Source organism: Pseudophryne corroboree, chromosome 11, assembly GCF_028390025.1.
Source record: "Pseudophryne corroboree isolate aPseCor3 chromosome 11, aPseCor3.hap2, whole genome shotgun sequence".
NCBI lineage: Eukaryota > Metazoa > Chordata > Amphibia > Anura > Myobatrachidae > Pseudophryne > Pseudophryne corroboree.
The window spans coordinates 98,322,003-98,336,433 of NC_086454.1; the positions used below are offsets into that span (position 1 = coordinate 98,322,003).

A 14,431-nucleotide genomic window follows, 5' to 3' on the forward strand; every position below is an offset into this window, starting at 1 on the left:
CCTAGATTACATATGTGTGTCACCAACAGGCTGAATACCGTACAGTATTCTATAACAATATTTCATCTTTGTGTGTTCAGGGGACAGACTGCGTGTTCCTCACATAATTGCTGGGTCTCTGTCTCTGCTATGCCTGCTCTTCCTGATCTGCGCTCTGCTGATCTACAGGTGGGTACATGTGTATATGTATGTACATGTATATACTAAAACACATCCAGGAATGACCGAGCAACTGCCATTGTTTGTCTGCATTTGTGTGAGAGGCATTGAATGGGGGCAGTATTTGGAAGGCATGCTATTCCTTGTAGTGCCAATGGGAGATCCTGGGGGTGGCTCCCGGGTAAGTTATTCTCTCTGTCTGGATGTGTTTTAGTAATAGCCTTTATCATGAGGCCTACTGTGACAAATTACATGGCCCTAAGTGGGCACTGCTATTATGTAGTGTTAGGACTGCTGATATCAGAGAAGCTGTAAAGTGGCTAAACATGCGTTTGCAAACGTGTGACTAATTCTCTGAATTTCTATTACCAGATAGGTTCAGGTATGGTTACAGGTAAATTTTAGTGTGCTGGGTGGGGATTTGCATCCCCTCCCTTCTCTGTCTGTTGTTTATCTGTGATCCCTCCCCCTTTCTAGCACCTGATATATAATTATCTCCAGGAATGACCGAGCAACTGCCATTGTTTGTCTGCAATAGTTTGTAACAGAGAAGGGAAAGGGGGGGAACATGATGGAAACTTTCAAATATGCCAAAGGTTTTAACAAAGTCCAGCAGGGAGACATTCCTCAAAGGAAGAGAAGTGTTAGAACATATGGACATACTGTACACTGAAGAGGGAGGGAGGGAGGTAGGTTCAGGGGAAATGTAAGGAAAAATTACTTCACAGAAAGGGTAGTGGACAAGTGGAATAGCCTCCCGTCAGAGATGGTAGAGCAATTTAATCATGCGTAGAATAGTCATATGAATATCCTTACAAAGAACTAAGGTTCAAAAGAGTTTTGAGATTGCCTAAAGAATAAAAAAATGGACAGACTAGATGGGCCAAGTGGCTCTTATCTGCAGTCAAATTCTATGTTTCTAACTCCAGCCCTTGCTCTTGTTCATATCTCTGCCACCAAAGACGAGCCCTCCAAACGTTATAACTTTCCCAGCACAAATGTTACAGAAACATTTTTTGTTTCTAGATCACAATGCTGAGCTGACCCTAGAGTTTACGTACGTGGTGTGTGCTGTTCCCCTCATCCTCTGGAGCCTTGCAGAGGGGTCTCAGTTCTGCGCGAAGTGTCACTGGTCATCACCGTGATGTTGGGTTGCGCACATTATGGTCTATTATAGAATATTATGATACTGTAGATAACCTTCGTTAAATTTCCTGCACTCCTGCGGGGTGCGAGTAGTGAAGGGTATACGGATGATAGTTAGACAGTATCTAGTTAGACAGTCAACAGATGGACACCATGTGCCAAATGTGATAGAGTGAGAGTTTCAGACAGTGAGAGATTTGGTAAGGTTTGTCAGGTTTTTTTTGTAAAGTGGCGATCTTTTACACTGCAAAACCAGGTTGATTTTGCTGTGGAAATGATTGAGACACTTTAAAAAAAACGGCAAAACCATACCAAATCTCTCAATTTTGAAACTCTCATTCTGTTACATTTGGCCCCATATGTTAGACAGACATTAGATCGACAGGGTCAAAAGGTCGACAGTACAAAATGTCAACAGGGTCAAAAGGTAGATGGGTCAAAAGGTCAACATGAAAATGGTCGACAAATAAGGTAGACACAGGTTGTTGTTTTTTTCAATTTTACATGTATTTGGACTTATTCATACCTTCTCTATCCATAGAGTCGGTTATAAACCTTGTGGCGAGGCCCGTGAGGGGATGCCTTTTTACAATTGGGGGTCCCAGATGACAAAACTATCCACACAAACCCCAAAAATGCAAATAAAAATCTTGTCTACCTTTTTTTATGTCAGCCATTTTTATGTCGACCTTTTGACTCTGTTGACCTCTTGTACTGTCTACTTATTTCATGTCGACCTTTTGACTGTCTAACATGTGGTGTCTGTCTATTGACTGTCTAATTAAACACTGTCTATCTGTTATACCACACCCGTAGTGAAGGTACAGGTCACCCACAATTGACCTTCCTACACCTAAGTGAGTGTGAGGGCTCTTACATCTAACGTGTGTTTCCTCAGGCATCGTCGTGCAAAACTATCCGAGCCAGCCCTGGGGACCCTCACGTACAGCAACCCCTCCTATCGCACATCGACTCAGGAGGTGAAAATAGACACAATACACAGGCCCTCAGTGTGTCACCTGCAGCGGCAGCGCAAAGAGGTGAGGATTGTGTTACAGTGTGTGAGTAATGGGAGATGTACGATTGTGATACAGCGCAAAGAGGTGAGGATTGTGTTAGTATGTGAGTAATGGGAGATGTACGATTGTGATCCAGGGCAAAGGGGTGAGGATAGTGTTACAGTGTGAGAGTAATGGGAGATGTACGATTGTGATACAGCGCAAAGAGGTGAGGATAGTGTTACAGTGTGTGAGTACTGGGAGATGTACGATTGTGATACAGCGCAAAGAGGTGAGGATAGTGTTACAGTGTGTGAGTAATGGGAGATGTACGATTGTGATACAGGGCAAAGGGGTGAGGATAGTGTTACAGTGTGTGAGTAATGGGAGATGTACGATTGTGATACAGGGCAAAGGGGTGAGGATAGTGTTACAGTGTGTGAGTAATGGGAGATGTACGATTGTGATCCAGGGCAAAGGGGTGAGGATTGTGTTACAGTGTGTGAGTAATGGGAGATGTACGATTGTGATCCAGGGCAAAGGGGTGAGGATAGTGTTACAGTGTGAGAGTAATGGGAGATGTACGATTGTGATACAGCGCAAAGAGGTGAGGATAGTGTTACAGTGTGTGAGTACTGGGAGATGTACGATTGTGATACAGCGCAAAGAGGTGAGGATAGTGTTACAGTGTGTGAGTAATGGGAGATGTACGATTGTGATACAGGGCAAAGGGGTGAGGATAGTGTTACAGTGTGTGAGTAATGGGAGATGTACGATTGTGATACAGGGCAAAGGGGTGAGGATAGTGTTACAGTGTGTGAGTAATGGGAGATGTACGATTGTGATCCAGGGCAAAGGGGTGAGGATTGTGTTACAGTGTGTGAGTAATGGGAGATGTATGATTGTGATACAGAGCAAAGGGGTGAGGATAGTGTTACAGTGTGTGAGTAATGGGAGATGTACGATTGTGATCCAGCGCAAAGGGGTGAGGATAGTGTTACAGTGTGTGAGTAATGGGAGATGTACGATTGTGATACAGGGCAAAGGGGTGAGGATAGTGTTACAGTGTGTGAGTAATGGGAGATGTACGATTGTGATCCAGCGCAAAGGGGTGAGGATAGTGTTACAGTGTGTGAGTAATGGGAGATGTACGATTGTGATCCAGGGCAAAGGGGTGAGGATAGTGTTACAGTGTGTGAGTAATGGGAGATGTACGATTGTGATCCAGCGCAAAGGGGTGAGGATAGTGTTACAGTGTGTGAGTAATGGGAGATGTACGATTGTGATACAGGGCAAAGGGGTGAGGATAGTGTTACAGTGTGTGAGTAATGGGAGATGTACGATTGTGATCCAGGGCAAAGGGGTGAGGATAGTGTTAGTGTGTGAGTAATGGGAGATGTACGATTGTGATACAGGGCAAAGGGGTGAGGATAGTGTTACAGTGTGAGAGTAATGGGAGATGTACGATTGTGATACAGGGCAAAGGGGTGAGGATAGTGTTACAGTGTGTGAGTAATGGGAGATGTACGATTGTGATCCAGGACAAAGGGGTGAGGATAGTGTTACAGTGTGTGAGTAATGGGAGATGTACGATTGTGATACAGGGCAAAGGGGTGAGGATAGTGTTACAGTGTGTGAGTAATGGGAGATGTACGATTGTGATCCAGGACAAAGGGGTGAGGATAGTGTTACAGTGTGTGAGTAATGGGAGATGTACGATTGTGATCCAGGGCAAAGGGGTGAGGATAGTGTTACAGTGTGTGAGTAATGGGAGATGTACGATTGTGATACAGCGCAAAGAGGTGAGGATAGTGTTACAGTGTGTGAGTAATGGGAGATGTACGATTGTGATCCAGGACAAAGGGGTGAGGATAGTGTTACAGTGTGTGAGTAATGGGAGATGTACGATTGTGATACAGGGCAAAGGGGTGAGGATAGTGTTACAGTGTGTGAGTAATGGGAGATGTACGATTGTGATACAGAGCAAAGGGGTGAGGATTGTGTTACAGCGTGTGAGTAATGGGAGATGTACGATTGTGATCCAGGGCAAAGGGGTGAGGATAGTGTTACAGTGTGTGAGTAATGGGAGATGTACGATTGTGATCTAGGGCAAAGGGGTGAGGATAGTGTTACAGTGTGTGAGTAATGGGAGATGTACGATTGTGATACAGAGCAAAGGGGTGAGGATAGTGTTACAGTGTGTGAGTAATGGGAGATGTACGATTGTGATCTAGGGCAAAGGGGTGAGGATAGTGTTACAGTGTGTGAGTAATGGGAGATGTACGATTGTGATACAGGGCAAAAGGGTGAGGATAGTGTTACAGTGTGTGAGTAATGGGAGATGTACGATTGTGATACAGGGCAAAGGGGTGAGGATTGTGTTACAGCGTGTGAGCGATAGATGTATGATTGTGATACAGCGCAAAGGGGCGAGGATTGTGTTACAGCGTGTGAGTGCTAGATGTATGATTGTGATACAGCGTAAACAGGTGAGGATTGTGTCACAGCGTGGGAGTAATGGAAGATGTATGGATTGTGATAGTTGTCGAGCTGTGATTTCCATGTACTGTATAATGAATGGGAGTATATTTGTGTATAGAATGTAGAAAATGTTAACGTTGCTTTACCCTATTTGTAAACAATGTTTTAGTGTAAGAGAATAGTGTTTTAACGGTTTTATAACCAACTGAAAAAGTTAAATTTTCAATATAGAATGTAATTAAGTACAAACACTTACACATCTGTTATTTACTCCTATAAAGTTGTATTGGCATCTTCCCCTTCCAGTAATCCTAATGGAAAGGTCAATTCGACTTCAGATAATGTGGCTGCCATGCCAATGGTTTAAGTCCTGTAAACTGGAGAGGTCAAAATGCACAATGACAATGAGATAATATCGCTGCCAGTAGTCGTTATTGCGCAGCGCTGCACCAGCATCCAGATTCTTCTTCTTTATATGCAGGAGTAAAAATGAAAAAGAAACCTATAATATCTCTCTAAATACAAACACATTTCTAATTACCTTTTTACAGTAGTAGCTTATTACACAATATGTATCATTAACTTAAGAGTGCTGCATAGTAGACTGGTGCTATAGTTAATATTATTAAACTGCCATGTCCCATACGGTCTTATTAATCTACATATACTTCTTTTATCCTTTCATTCATAGAACATGTTACCGAGCAATAAATCCAGAAACACAATCCATAGACAAAGGGGGAGATGAATCAATCCTTGGGGGGAGATAAAGAACCACCAATCAGCTCATGACATTTTTCAAAAATACCGGCTGTAACATGGCAGATAGAAGCTGATTGGCTGGCACTTTATCTCTATCTGAGGTTGATACACAGTGGGGCAGATGTATTAAGCCTGGAGAAGTGATAAAGCAGTGGTAAGTGGAAGGTGATAACACACCAGCCAATCAGCCCCTAACTGTCAATTTACATATTGGTAGAACAATGGTAGCTCCCTGCGCACCACTCCACAGTAAATACACTACAATCAACTTTGTATAATAAAAATATTTTATTTAAATGAATGTCTTTATTAGACTTTTATGGAATACACTGTAATAGATGGATTCTGTATTATATATATATATATATATATATATATATATATATATATAAATAGTGGTGATGTTCGGCACTCTGTACTTGAAAGCTGGAAGCTGCTCCGGTGCCCTGCCAGCTGGTGTCAGTGTATAGCAGGGAAAAACGGCTGGCACTCAGAGACTTGAAAAAACGATTCAGACTACGTGGTTAAATGCCATTTAACCACGTAGTCTGAATCGTTTTTTCAAGTCTCTGAGTGCCAGCCGTTTTTCCCTGCTATATATATATATATATATATATATATATATATATATATATAATTTACTCACCGGTAATTCTATTTCTCGTAGTCCGTAGTGGATGCTGGGAACTCCGTAAGGACCATGGGGAATAGCAGGCTCCGAAGGAGGCTGGGCACTCTAGAAAGATTTATGACTACCTGGTGTGCACTGGCCCCTCCCACTATGACCCTCCTCCAAGCCTCAGTTAGGACACTGTGCCCGGACGAGCTGACATAATAAGGAAGGATTTTGAATCCCGGGTAAGACTCATACCAGCCACACCAATCACACTGTACAACTCGTGATACTATATCCAGTTTGACAGTATGAAAAAACAACTGAGCCTCTCAACAGATGGCTCAACAATAACCCTTTAGTTAACAATAACTATTTACAAGTATTGCAGACAATCCGCACTTGGGATGGGCGCCCAGCATCCACTACGGACTACGAGAAATAGAATTACCGGTGAGTAAATTCTTATTTTCTCTGACGTCCTAGTGGATGCTGGGAACTCCGTAAGGACCATGGGGATTATACCAAAGCTCCCAAACGGGCGGGAGAGGGCGGATGACTCTGCAGCATCGAATGAGAGAACTCCAGGTCCTCCTCAGCCAGGGTATCAAATTTGTAGAACTTTGCAAACGTGTTTGCCCCTGACCAAGTAGCTGCTCGGCAAAGTTGTAAAGCCGAGACCCCTCGGGCAGCCGCCCAAGATGAGCCCACTTTCCTTGTGGAATGGGCATTTACAGATTTTGGCTGTGGCAGGCCTGCCACAGAATGTGCAAGCTGAATTGTACTACAAATCCAGCGAGCAATAGTCTGCTTAGAAGCAGGAGCACCCAACTTGTTGGGTGCATACAGGATAAACAGCGAGTCAGATTTTCTGACTCCAGCCGTCCTGGAAACATATATTTTCAGGGCCCTGACAACGTCTAGCAACTTGGAGTCCTCCAAATCCTTAGTAGCCGCAGGCACCACAATAGGCTGGTTCAGGTGAAACGCTGACACCACCTTAGGTAGAAACTGGGGACGAGTCCTCAATTCTGCCCTATCCATATGGAAAATCAGATAAGGGCTTTTACATGATAAAGCCGCCAATTCTGACACTCGCCTGGCTGAAGCCAAGGCCAACAACATGACCACTTTCCACGTGAGATATCCCAGATCCACGGTTTTTAGTGGCTCAAACCAATGTGATTTTAAGAAACTCAACACCACGTTGAGATCCCAAGGTGCCACAGGGGGCACAAACGGGGGTTGAATATGCAGCACTCCTTTCACAAATGTCTGAACTTCAGGTACTGAAGCTAGTTCTTTTTGAAAGAAAATCGACAGAGCCAAGATCTGTACTTTAATGGAGCCTAGTTTTAGGCCCATATTCACTCCTGCTTGCAGGAAATGCAGAAATCGACCCAGCTGAAATTCCTCTGTTGGGGCCTTTTTTGCCTCGTACCATGCAACATATTTCCGCCATATGCGGTGATAATGCTTTGCTTTGTAACATCTTTCCTGGCCTTAATAAGCGTAGGAATGACTTCTTCCGGAATACCCTTTTCCTTCAGGATCCGGTGTTCAACCGCCATGCCGTCAAACGCAGCCGTGGTAAGTCTTGGAACAGACAGGGCCCCTGCTGTAGCAGGTCCTGTCTGAGCGGTAGAGGCCACGGGTCCTCTGAGAGCATCTCTTGAAGTTCCGGGTACCACGCTCGTCTTGGTCAATCCGGAACCACGAGAATTGTGTTTACTCCTCGCTTTCTTATTATTCTCAATACCTTTGGTATGAGAGGCAGAGGAGGGAACACATAAACCGACTGGTACACCCACGGTGTCACTAGAGCGTCCACAGCTATCGCCTGAGGGTCCCTTGACCTGGCGCAATATCTTTTTAACTTCTTGTTGAGGCGGGACGCCATCATGTCCACCTGTGGTTTTTCCCAACGGTTTACCAGCATCTGGAAGACTTCTGGATGAAGTCCCCACTCTCCCGGGTGGAGGTCGTGTCTGCTGAGGAAGTCTGCTTCCCAGTTGTCCACTCCCGGAATGAACACTGCTGACAGTGCTAGTACATGATTCTCCGCCCATCGGAGAATTCTTGTGGCTTCTGCCATCGCCATCCTGCTTCTTGTGCCGCCCTGTCGATTTACATGGGCGACTGCCGTGATGTTGTCTGACTGGATCAGCACCGGCTGGTGTAGGAGCAGGGATTTTGCTTGACTTAGGGCATTGTAGATGGCCCTTAGTTCCAGAATATTTATGTGAAGGGAAGTTTCCTGACTCGACCATAGTCCTTGGAAGTTTCTTCCCTGTGTGACTGCCCCCCAGCCTCGAAGGCTGGCATCCGTGGTCACCAGGACCCAGTCCTGTATGCCGAACCTGCGGCCCTCTAGAAGATGGGCACTCTGCAGCCACCACAGTAGAGACACCCTGGTTCTTGGAGACAGGGTTATTAAGCGATGCATCTGAAGATGCGATCCGGACCACTGGTCCAACAGGTCCCACTGAAAGATTCTGGCATGGAACCTGCCGAAGGGAATTGCTTCGTAAGAAGCCACCATCTTTCCCAGGACCCGCGTGCAGCAATGCACTGATACCTGTTTTGGTTTCAGGAGGTCTCTGACTAGAGATGACAACTCCCTGGCTTTCTCCTCCGGGAGAAACACTTTTTTCTGGACTGTATCCAGAATCATACCCAGGAACAGTAGCCGTGTCGTCGGAACCAGCTGTGACTTTGGGATATTCAGAATCCAGCCGTGCTGGTGCAGCACCTCCTGAGATAGTGCTACTCCCACCAACAACTGTTCCTTGGACCTCGCTTTTATTAGGAGATCGTCCAAGTACGGGATAATTAAAACTCCCTTTTTTCGAAGGAGTATCATCATTTCCGCCATAACCTTGGTAAATACTCTCGGTGCCGTGGGCAGTCCAAACGGCAGCGTCTGGAATTGGTAATGGCAATCCTGTACCACAAATCTGAGGTACTCCTGGTGAGGATGGTAAATGGGGACATGTAAGTAAGCATCCTTGATGTCCAGGGATACCATGTAATCCCCCTCGTCCAGGCTTGCAATAACCGCCCTGAGCGATTCCATCTTGAACTTGAATTTTTTTATGTATGTGTTCAAGGATTTCAAATTTAAAATGGGTCTCACCGAACCGTCCGGTTTCGGTACCACAAATAGTGTGGAATAGTAACCCCGGCCTTGTTGAAGTAGGGGTACCTTGATTATCACCTGCTGGGAATACAGCTTGTGAATTGCCGCTAGCACCGCCTCCATGTCTGAGGGAGCAATCGGCAAGGCAGATTTTAGGAACCGGTGGGGTGGAGACGCCTCGAATTCCAGTTTGTACCCCTGAGATACTATTTGAAGGATCCAGGGATCCACCTGTGAGCGAGCCCACTGATCGCTGAAATTCTTGAGGCGGCTCCGCCTGTGGAGCCCCACCGTCATGCGGCGGACTTGGAAGAAGAAGCGGGGGAGGACTTTTGCTCCTGGGAACCTGCTGTTTGTTGCAGCCTTTTTCCCCTACCTCTGCCTCTGGACAGAAAAGACCCGCCTTTTCCACGCCTGTTTTTCTGGGTCCGAAAGGACTGAACCTGATAAAACGGCGCCTTCTTAGGCTGTGAGGGGACATGGGGTAAAAATGCTGACTTCCCAGACGTTGCTGTGGAAACTAGGTCCGAGAGACCATCCCCAAATAATTCCTCACCCTTATATGGCAACACTTCCATGTGCCTTTTAGAATCTGCATCTCCTGTCCACTGGCGAGTCCATAAGCCTCTCCTAGCAGAAATGGACAATGCACTTACTTTAGATGCCAGTCGGCAGATTTCCCTCTGTGCATCTCTCATATATAAGACTGAGTCTTTGATATGGTCTATGGTTAACAGGATCGTGTCTCTGTCTAATGTGTCAATATTTTCTGACAGTTTATCTGACCACGCAGCGGCAGCACTGCACATCCAAGCTGACGCAATAGCTGGCCTAAGTATAATGCCTGAGTGTGTATATACAGACTTCAGGATCGCCTCCTGCTTTCTATCAGCAGGTTCCTTGAGGGCGGCCGTATCCGGAGACGGTAGTGCCACCTTTTTAGACAAACGTGTGAGCGCTTTATCCACCTTAGGAGGTGTTTCCCAACGTGACCTATCCTCTGGCGGGAAAGGGAACGCCATTAGTACCTTCTTAGGAATTACCAATTTTTTATCAGGGAAAGCCCACGCTTCTTCACACACTTCATTTAATTCATCTGATGGGGGAAAAACTACGGGTAGTTTTTTCTCCCCAAACATAATACCCTTTTTAGTGGTACCTGTATGTATATCAGAAATGTGTAACACCTCTTTCATTGCCTCAATCATGCAGTGAATGGCCTTAGTGGGCATCAGGGTAGACTCATCGTCGTCGACACTGGTATCAGTGTCGACATCTGGGTCTGCGTTCTGAGGTAGCGGGCGTTTTAGAGCCCCTGATGACCTGTGCGACGCCTGGACAGGCACGAGCTGAGAAGTCGGCTGTCCCACATTTGGCATGTCGTCAAATTTCTTATGTAAGGAGTCTATACGTGCACTCATTTCTTTCCATAAGTTCAACCACTCAGGTGTCTGCCCCGCAGGGGGTGACATCCCTTCTAAAGGCATCTGCTCCGTCTCCACATCATTATCCTCATCAAACATGTCGACACAGCCGTACCGACACACCGCACACACACAGGGAATGCTCCAACAGAGGACAGGACCCACAAAAGCCCTTTGGGGGGACAGAGTGAGAGTATGCCAGCACACACCAGAGCGCTATATAATGCAGGGACTAACTGAGTTATGTCCCCAATAGCTGCTTTTTCTATATAATTGTATACTGCGCCTAAATTTAGTGCCCCCCCTCTCTTTTTTACCCTTTTCTGTAGTGTAGACTGCAGGGGAGAGCCAGGGAGCTTCCTTCCAGCGGATCTGAGAAGGAGAAATGGCGCCTGTGTGCTGAGGGAGATAGCTCCGCCCCTTTTCCGCGGACTATTCTCCCGCTTTTTCCTATATTCTGGCAGGAGTATTTTCCACATATATAGCCTCTGGGGCTATATATTGTGGTATTTTTGCCAGCCAATGTGTTATTATTGCTTCTCAGGGCGCCCCCCCCCCCAGCGCCCTGCACCCTCAGTGACCGGAGTGTGAAGTGTGTGTGAGGAGCAATGGCGCACAGCTGCAGTGCTGTGCGCTACCTTGGTGAAGACTGATGTCTTCTGCCGCCGATTTTCCGGACCTCTTCTTGCTTCTGGCTCTGTAAGAGGGACGGCGGCGCGGCTCCGGGACCGAACACCAAGGACTGGGCCTGCGGTCGATCTCTCTGGAGCTAATGGTGTCCAGTAGCCTAAGAAGCCCAAGCTGGCTGCAAGCAGGCAGGTTCGCTTCTTCTCCCCTTAGTCCCTCGCTGCAGTGAGCCTGTTGCCAGCAGGTCTCACTGAAAATAAAAAACCTAATTTCTATCTTTCTTTCTAAAGGCTCAGGAGAGCCCCTAGTGTGCATCCAACCTCGGCCGGGCACAAAATCTAACTGAGGCTTGGAGGAGGGTCATAGTGGGAGGGGCCAGTGCACACCAGGTAGTCATAAATCTTTCTAGAGTGCCCAGCCTCCTTCGGAGCCCGCTATTCCCCATGGTCCTTACGGAGTTCCCAGCATCCACTAGGACGTCAGAGAAATATATATATATATATATATATATATATATATATATATATATATATCAATTACGGTATAATGAATACTGCTGCCGTTATTATATACAACCTAGTACCGGTACACACACCAAAAGACATACAGACAACACATAAACAAAGATAAAACAGAAAAATTAGTCACTCCGTAGTGATTTGATAAGGTAGTGCAAAGCGCCCTGTGGCGTCTTACTCACATCTGCCTTTCTGTTGGATGTTGATTCTTATATATAAAAGTCACAGTCTTGTATAAGGATATTCCAATAATTGTGTCAAGGGAATTTCTGCTTTTAGAAAGTCCCAGGTGGGGTATTAGCCTCTCTTTAATACTTAATTGCGCTGGTTGGCTGGTAAGCAGATTGCCCCTGCTTCATTTGGAAGAGTGAGGGTTTAACCCCTGATATAACTACCAGCTAATCAGCGTAAACAGAGGAGATTGCTTCATTCGGAAGAGTGAGGATTTAACCCTCTTTATAACCACCAGCCAACCAGCGCAATTAAGTATTATTGGAATATCCTTATACAAGACTGTGACTTTTATATATAAGAATCAACATCCAACAGAAAGGCAGATGTGAGTAAGACGCCACAGGGCGCTTTGCACTACCTTATCAAATCACTACGGAGTGACTAATTTCTCTGTTTTATCTTTGTTTATGTGTTGTCTGTATGTCTTTTGGTGTGTGTACCGGTACTAGGTTGTATATAATAACGGCAGCAGTATTCATTATACCGTAATTGATATATAGATATATATATATATATATATATATATTACAGAATCCATCTATTACAGTGTATTCCATAAAAGTCTAATAAAGACATTCATTTAAATAAAATATTTTTATTATACAAAGTTGATTGTAGTGTATTTACTGTGGAGTGGTGCGCAGGGAGCTACCATTGTTCTATCTGTATCTCCCCTCTCAAGCTGACGTAGTGCAGCCGTGCCGCCAGCTGCACCTCCACCGCAGGTGTCCATCACACAGAAAGCGCAGTATCATTTTTTCTTCTTTATCCAATTTACATATTGGAGCTGATTGGCTGGTGCGTTATTACTTGGCATTTATCACTGCTTTATCACTTCTCCAGGCTTAATACATCTGCCCTATTCCCCCAAAAACTCTTAATGGAGATATATGTTGTATTCCAATGTCAGTTACTTCAGTGTCCACGCAAGGTGCCACCATCTAGGTACAAGGAATATGAGCCTACTCTCCACTCCCTGCCGCATAGGGCGAGCACCAACCAGGTTATTATATGTTGCCAGATGACTTTATCCGCAGCCTCTTACAAAAATGTGCACTTTGCACAAACCAAATACACATGTTTTGATTCTAAAGGGGAGATTTTCAAATCTTCGAGAACAATAAAGTGGAAAATTGCCCATAGCAACTAATCAGGTTCTAGCTGTAATTTATCTAGAACAACCTAGAACATGACAGAATGATATGGGCAACTTCTTCACTTCAGCTCTTTGAGGTTTGACGCTTCTCCCCTTCTATGATGAGTGCAGACAGGTGTGGGGTATGGAAATAGTCCTGTGAGCGGGACGCGGTCAATTTACCTACAGTCAAAATCCCGGCAAGGTCAAAATCCCGACATGGGCAAAATACCGACATTTAAAATACCGACAAGATCATAATACCGACGTGGAAAATGTCGACAGATCAAAAAGTCGACATGCGTTTTTCATGATTTTTTTTCACTGAAACTGACTTGTTCACACTTTACCATCACAGTGGACCTGGAGGGGGGAATATCGCGAGGCACCTTGCCCGAAGCATGGCGAGCACAGCGAGCCATGCGAGGGGACGCGGTACACTTACACACCGAATAACAACGAAAAACTATTGTCGACTTTTTGACCTGTCGACATTTCAAATGTTTGTATTTTGACCTTGCCGATATTTTAAATGTCGGTATTTTGACTTTGTTGGGATTTTGACCTTGTCAGTATTTTGACCGTCGGACAATTGTTGTCGGGATTTTGGTTGTAGGTATTTCATACTGATCCCCTGTGAGCTTGAGTTGAGGATAATGCCAGGAATCCTAATGTAGAAGTAAAAGTATAGATCTTGTAGAAGTCAAATGTGTGTATTCTTTGTTGGAACCCTTGTGTTACATGTACAGTAAGCACTTATCTAACTCTCCGTGTCACACTGTTTCATCCACTGCAGCGCTCTGTTCCCTCTGACAGTCTCTCTCCTTTCCTCTTCTGAGCCCTTCCGCCACCCGCAGGTATCGCTGGCTGCTGCACGCGAGTGACTATAAGCATCTTGCTAACTTAACCCAGTCTAGTGTACCTGGAACCTGTTCTTTATAGACAGCAGGACGTGTTTTCCATATTCCCCTCATGAGCCTACATATGTATTCAGGAACTGAATCCTTCTTAGTGATGTATGTGCCCTGCTCATTATTTACTCTGTGATTCTGTGAGGAATCCGATATGCCTTCTCTGTTGAAGTTAGATGAGGGTGGTTTTGAGAACCTCACTTCTAGCATTCCTGGTGATCTTTACTAACCGTGTGAGCATGAAATGTACTTATCATGCCTTCTGCTTTCTTGTTTTATACTCT

General features: G+C 45.2%; 1 protein-coding gene across 2 annotated transcripts in view; it reads left to right on the plus strand.

Annotated features, from left to right (window-relative positions):
* LRP4 (LDL receptor related protein 4) overlaps positions 1-14,431 on the plus strand; it is a 130,753-nt gene that overhangs the window by 113,825 nt on the left and 2,497 nt on the right. The window contains exons 36-38 of one of the 2 annotated variants that reach the window (XM_063944656.1): positions 81-168; positions 2,204-2,345; positions 14,033-14,093. In XM_063944656.1, coding sequence (XP_063800726.1) covers positions 81-168; positions 2,204-2,345; positions 14,033-14,074 — 272 coding nt within the window. In that variant the 3' untranslated portion in view covers positions 14,075-14,093. The remainder of the gene's footprint in view (positions 1-80; positions 169-2,203; positions 2,346-14,032; positions 14,094-14,431) is intronic. The other variant, XM_063944655.1, reaches the window with a different exon arrangement.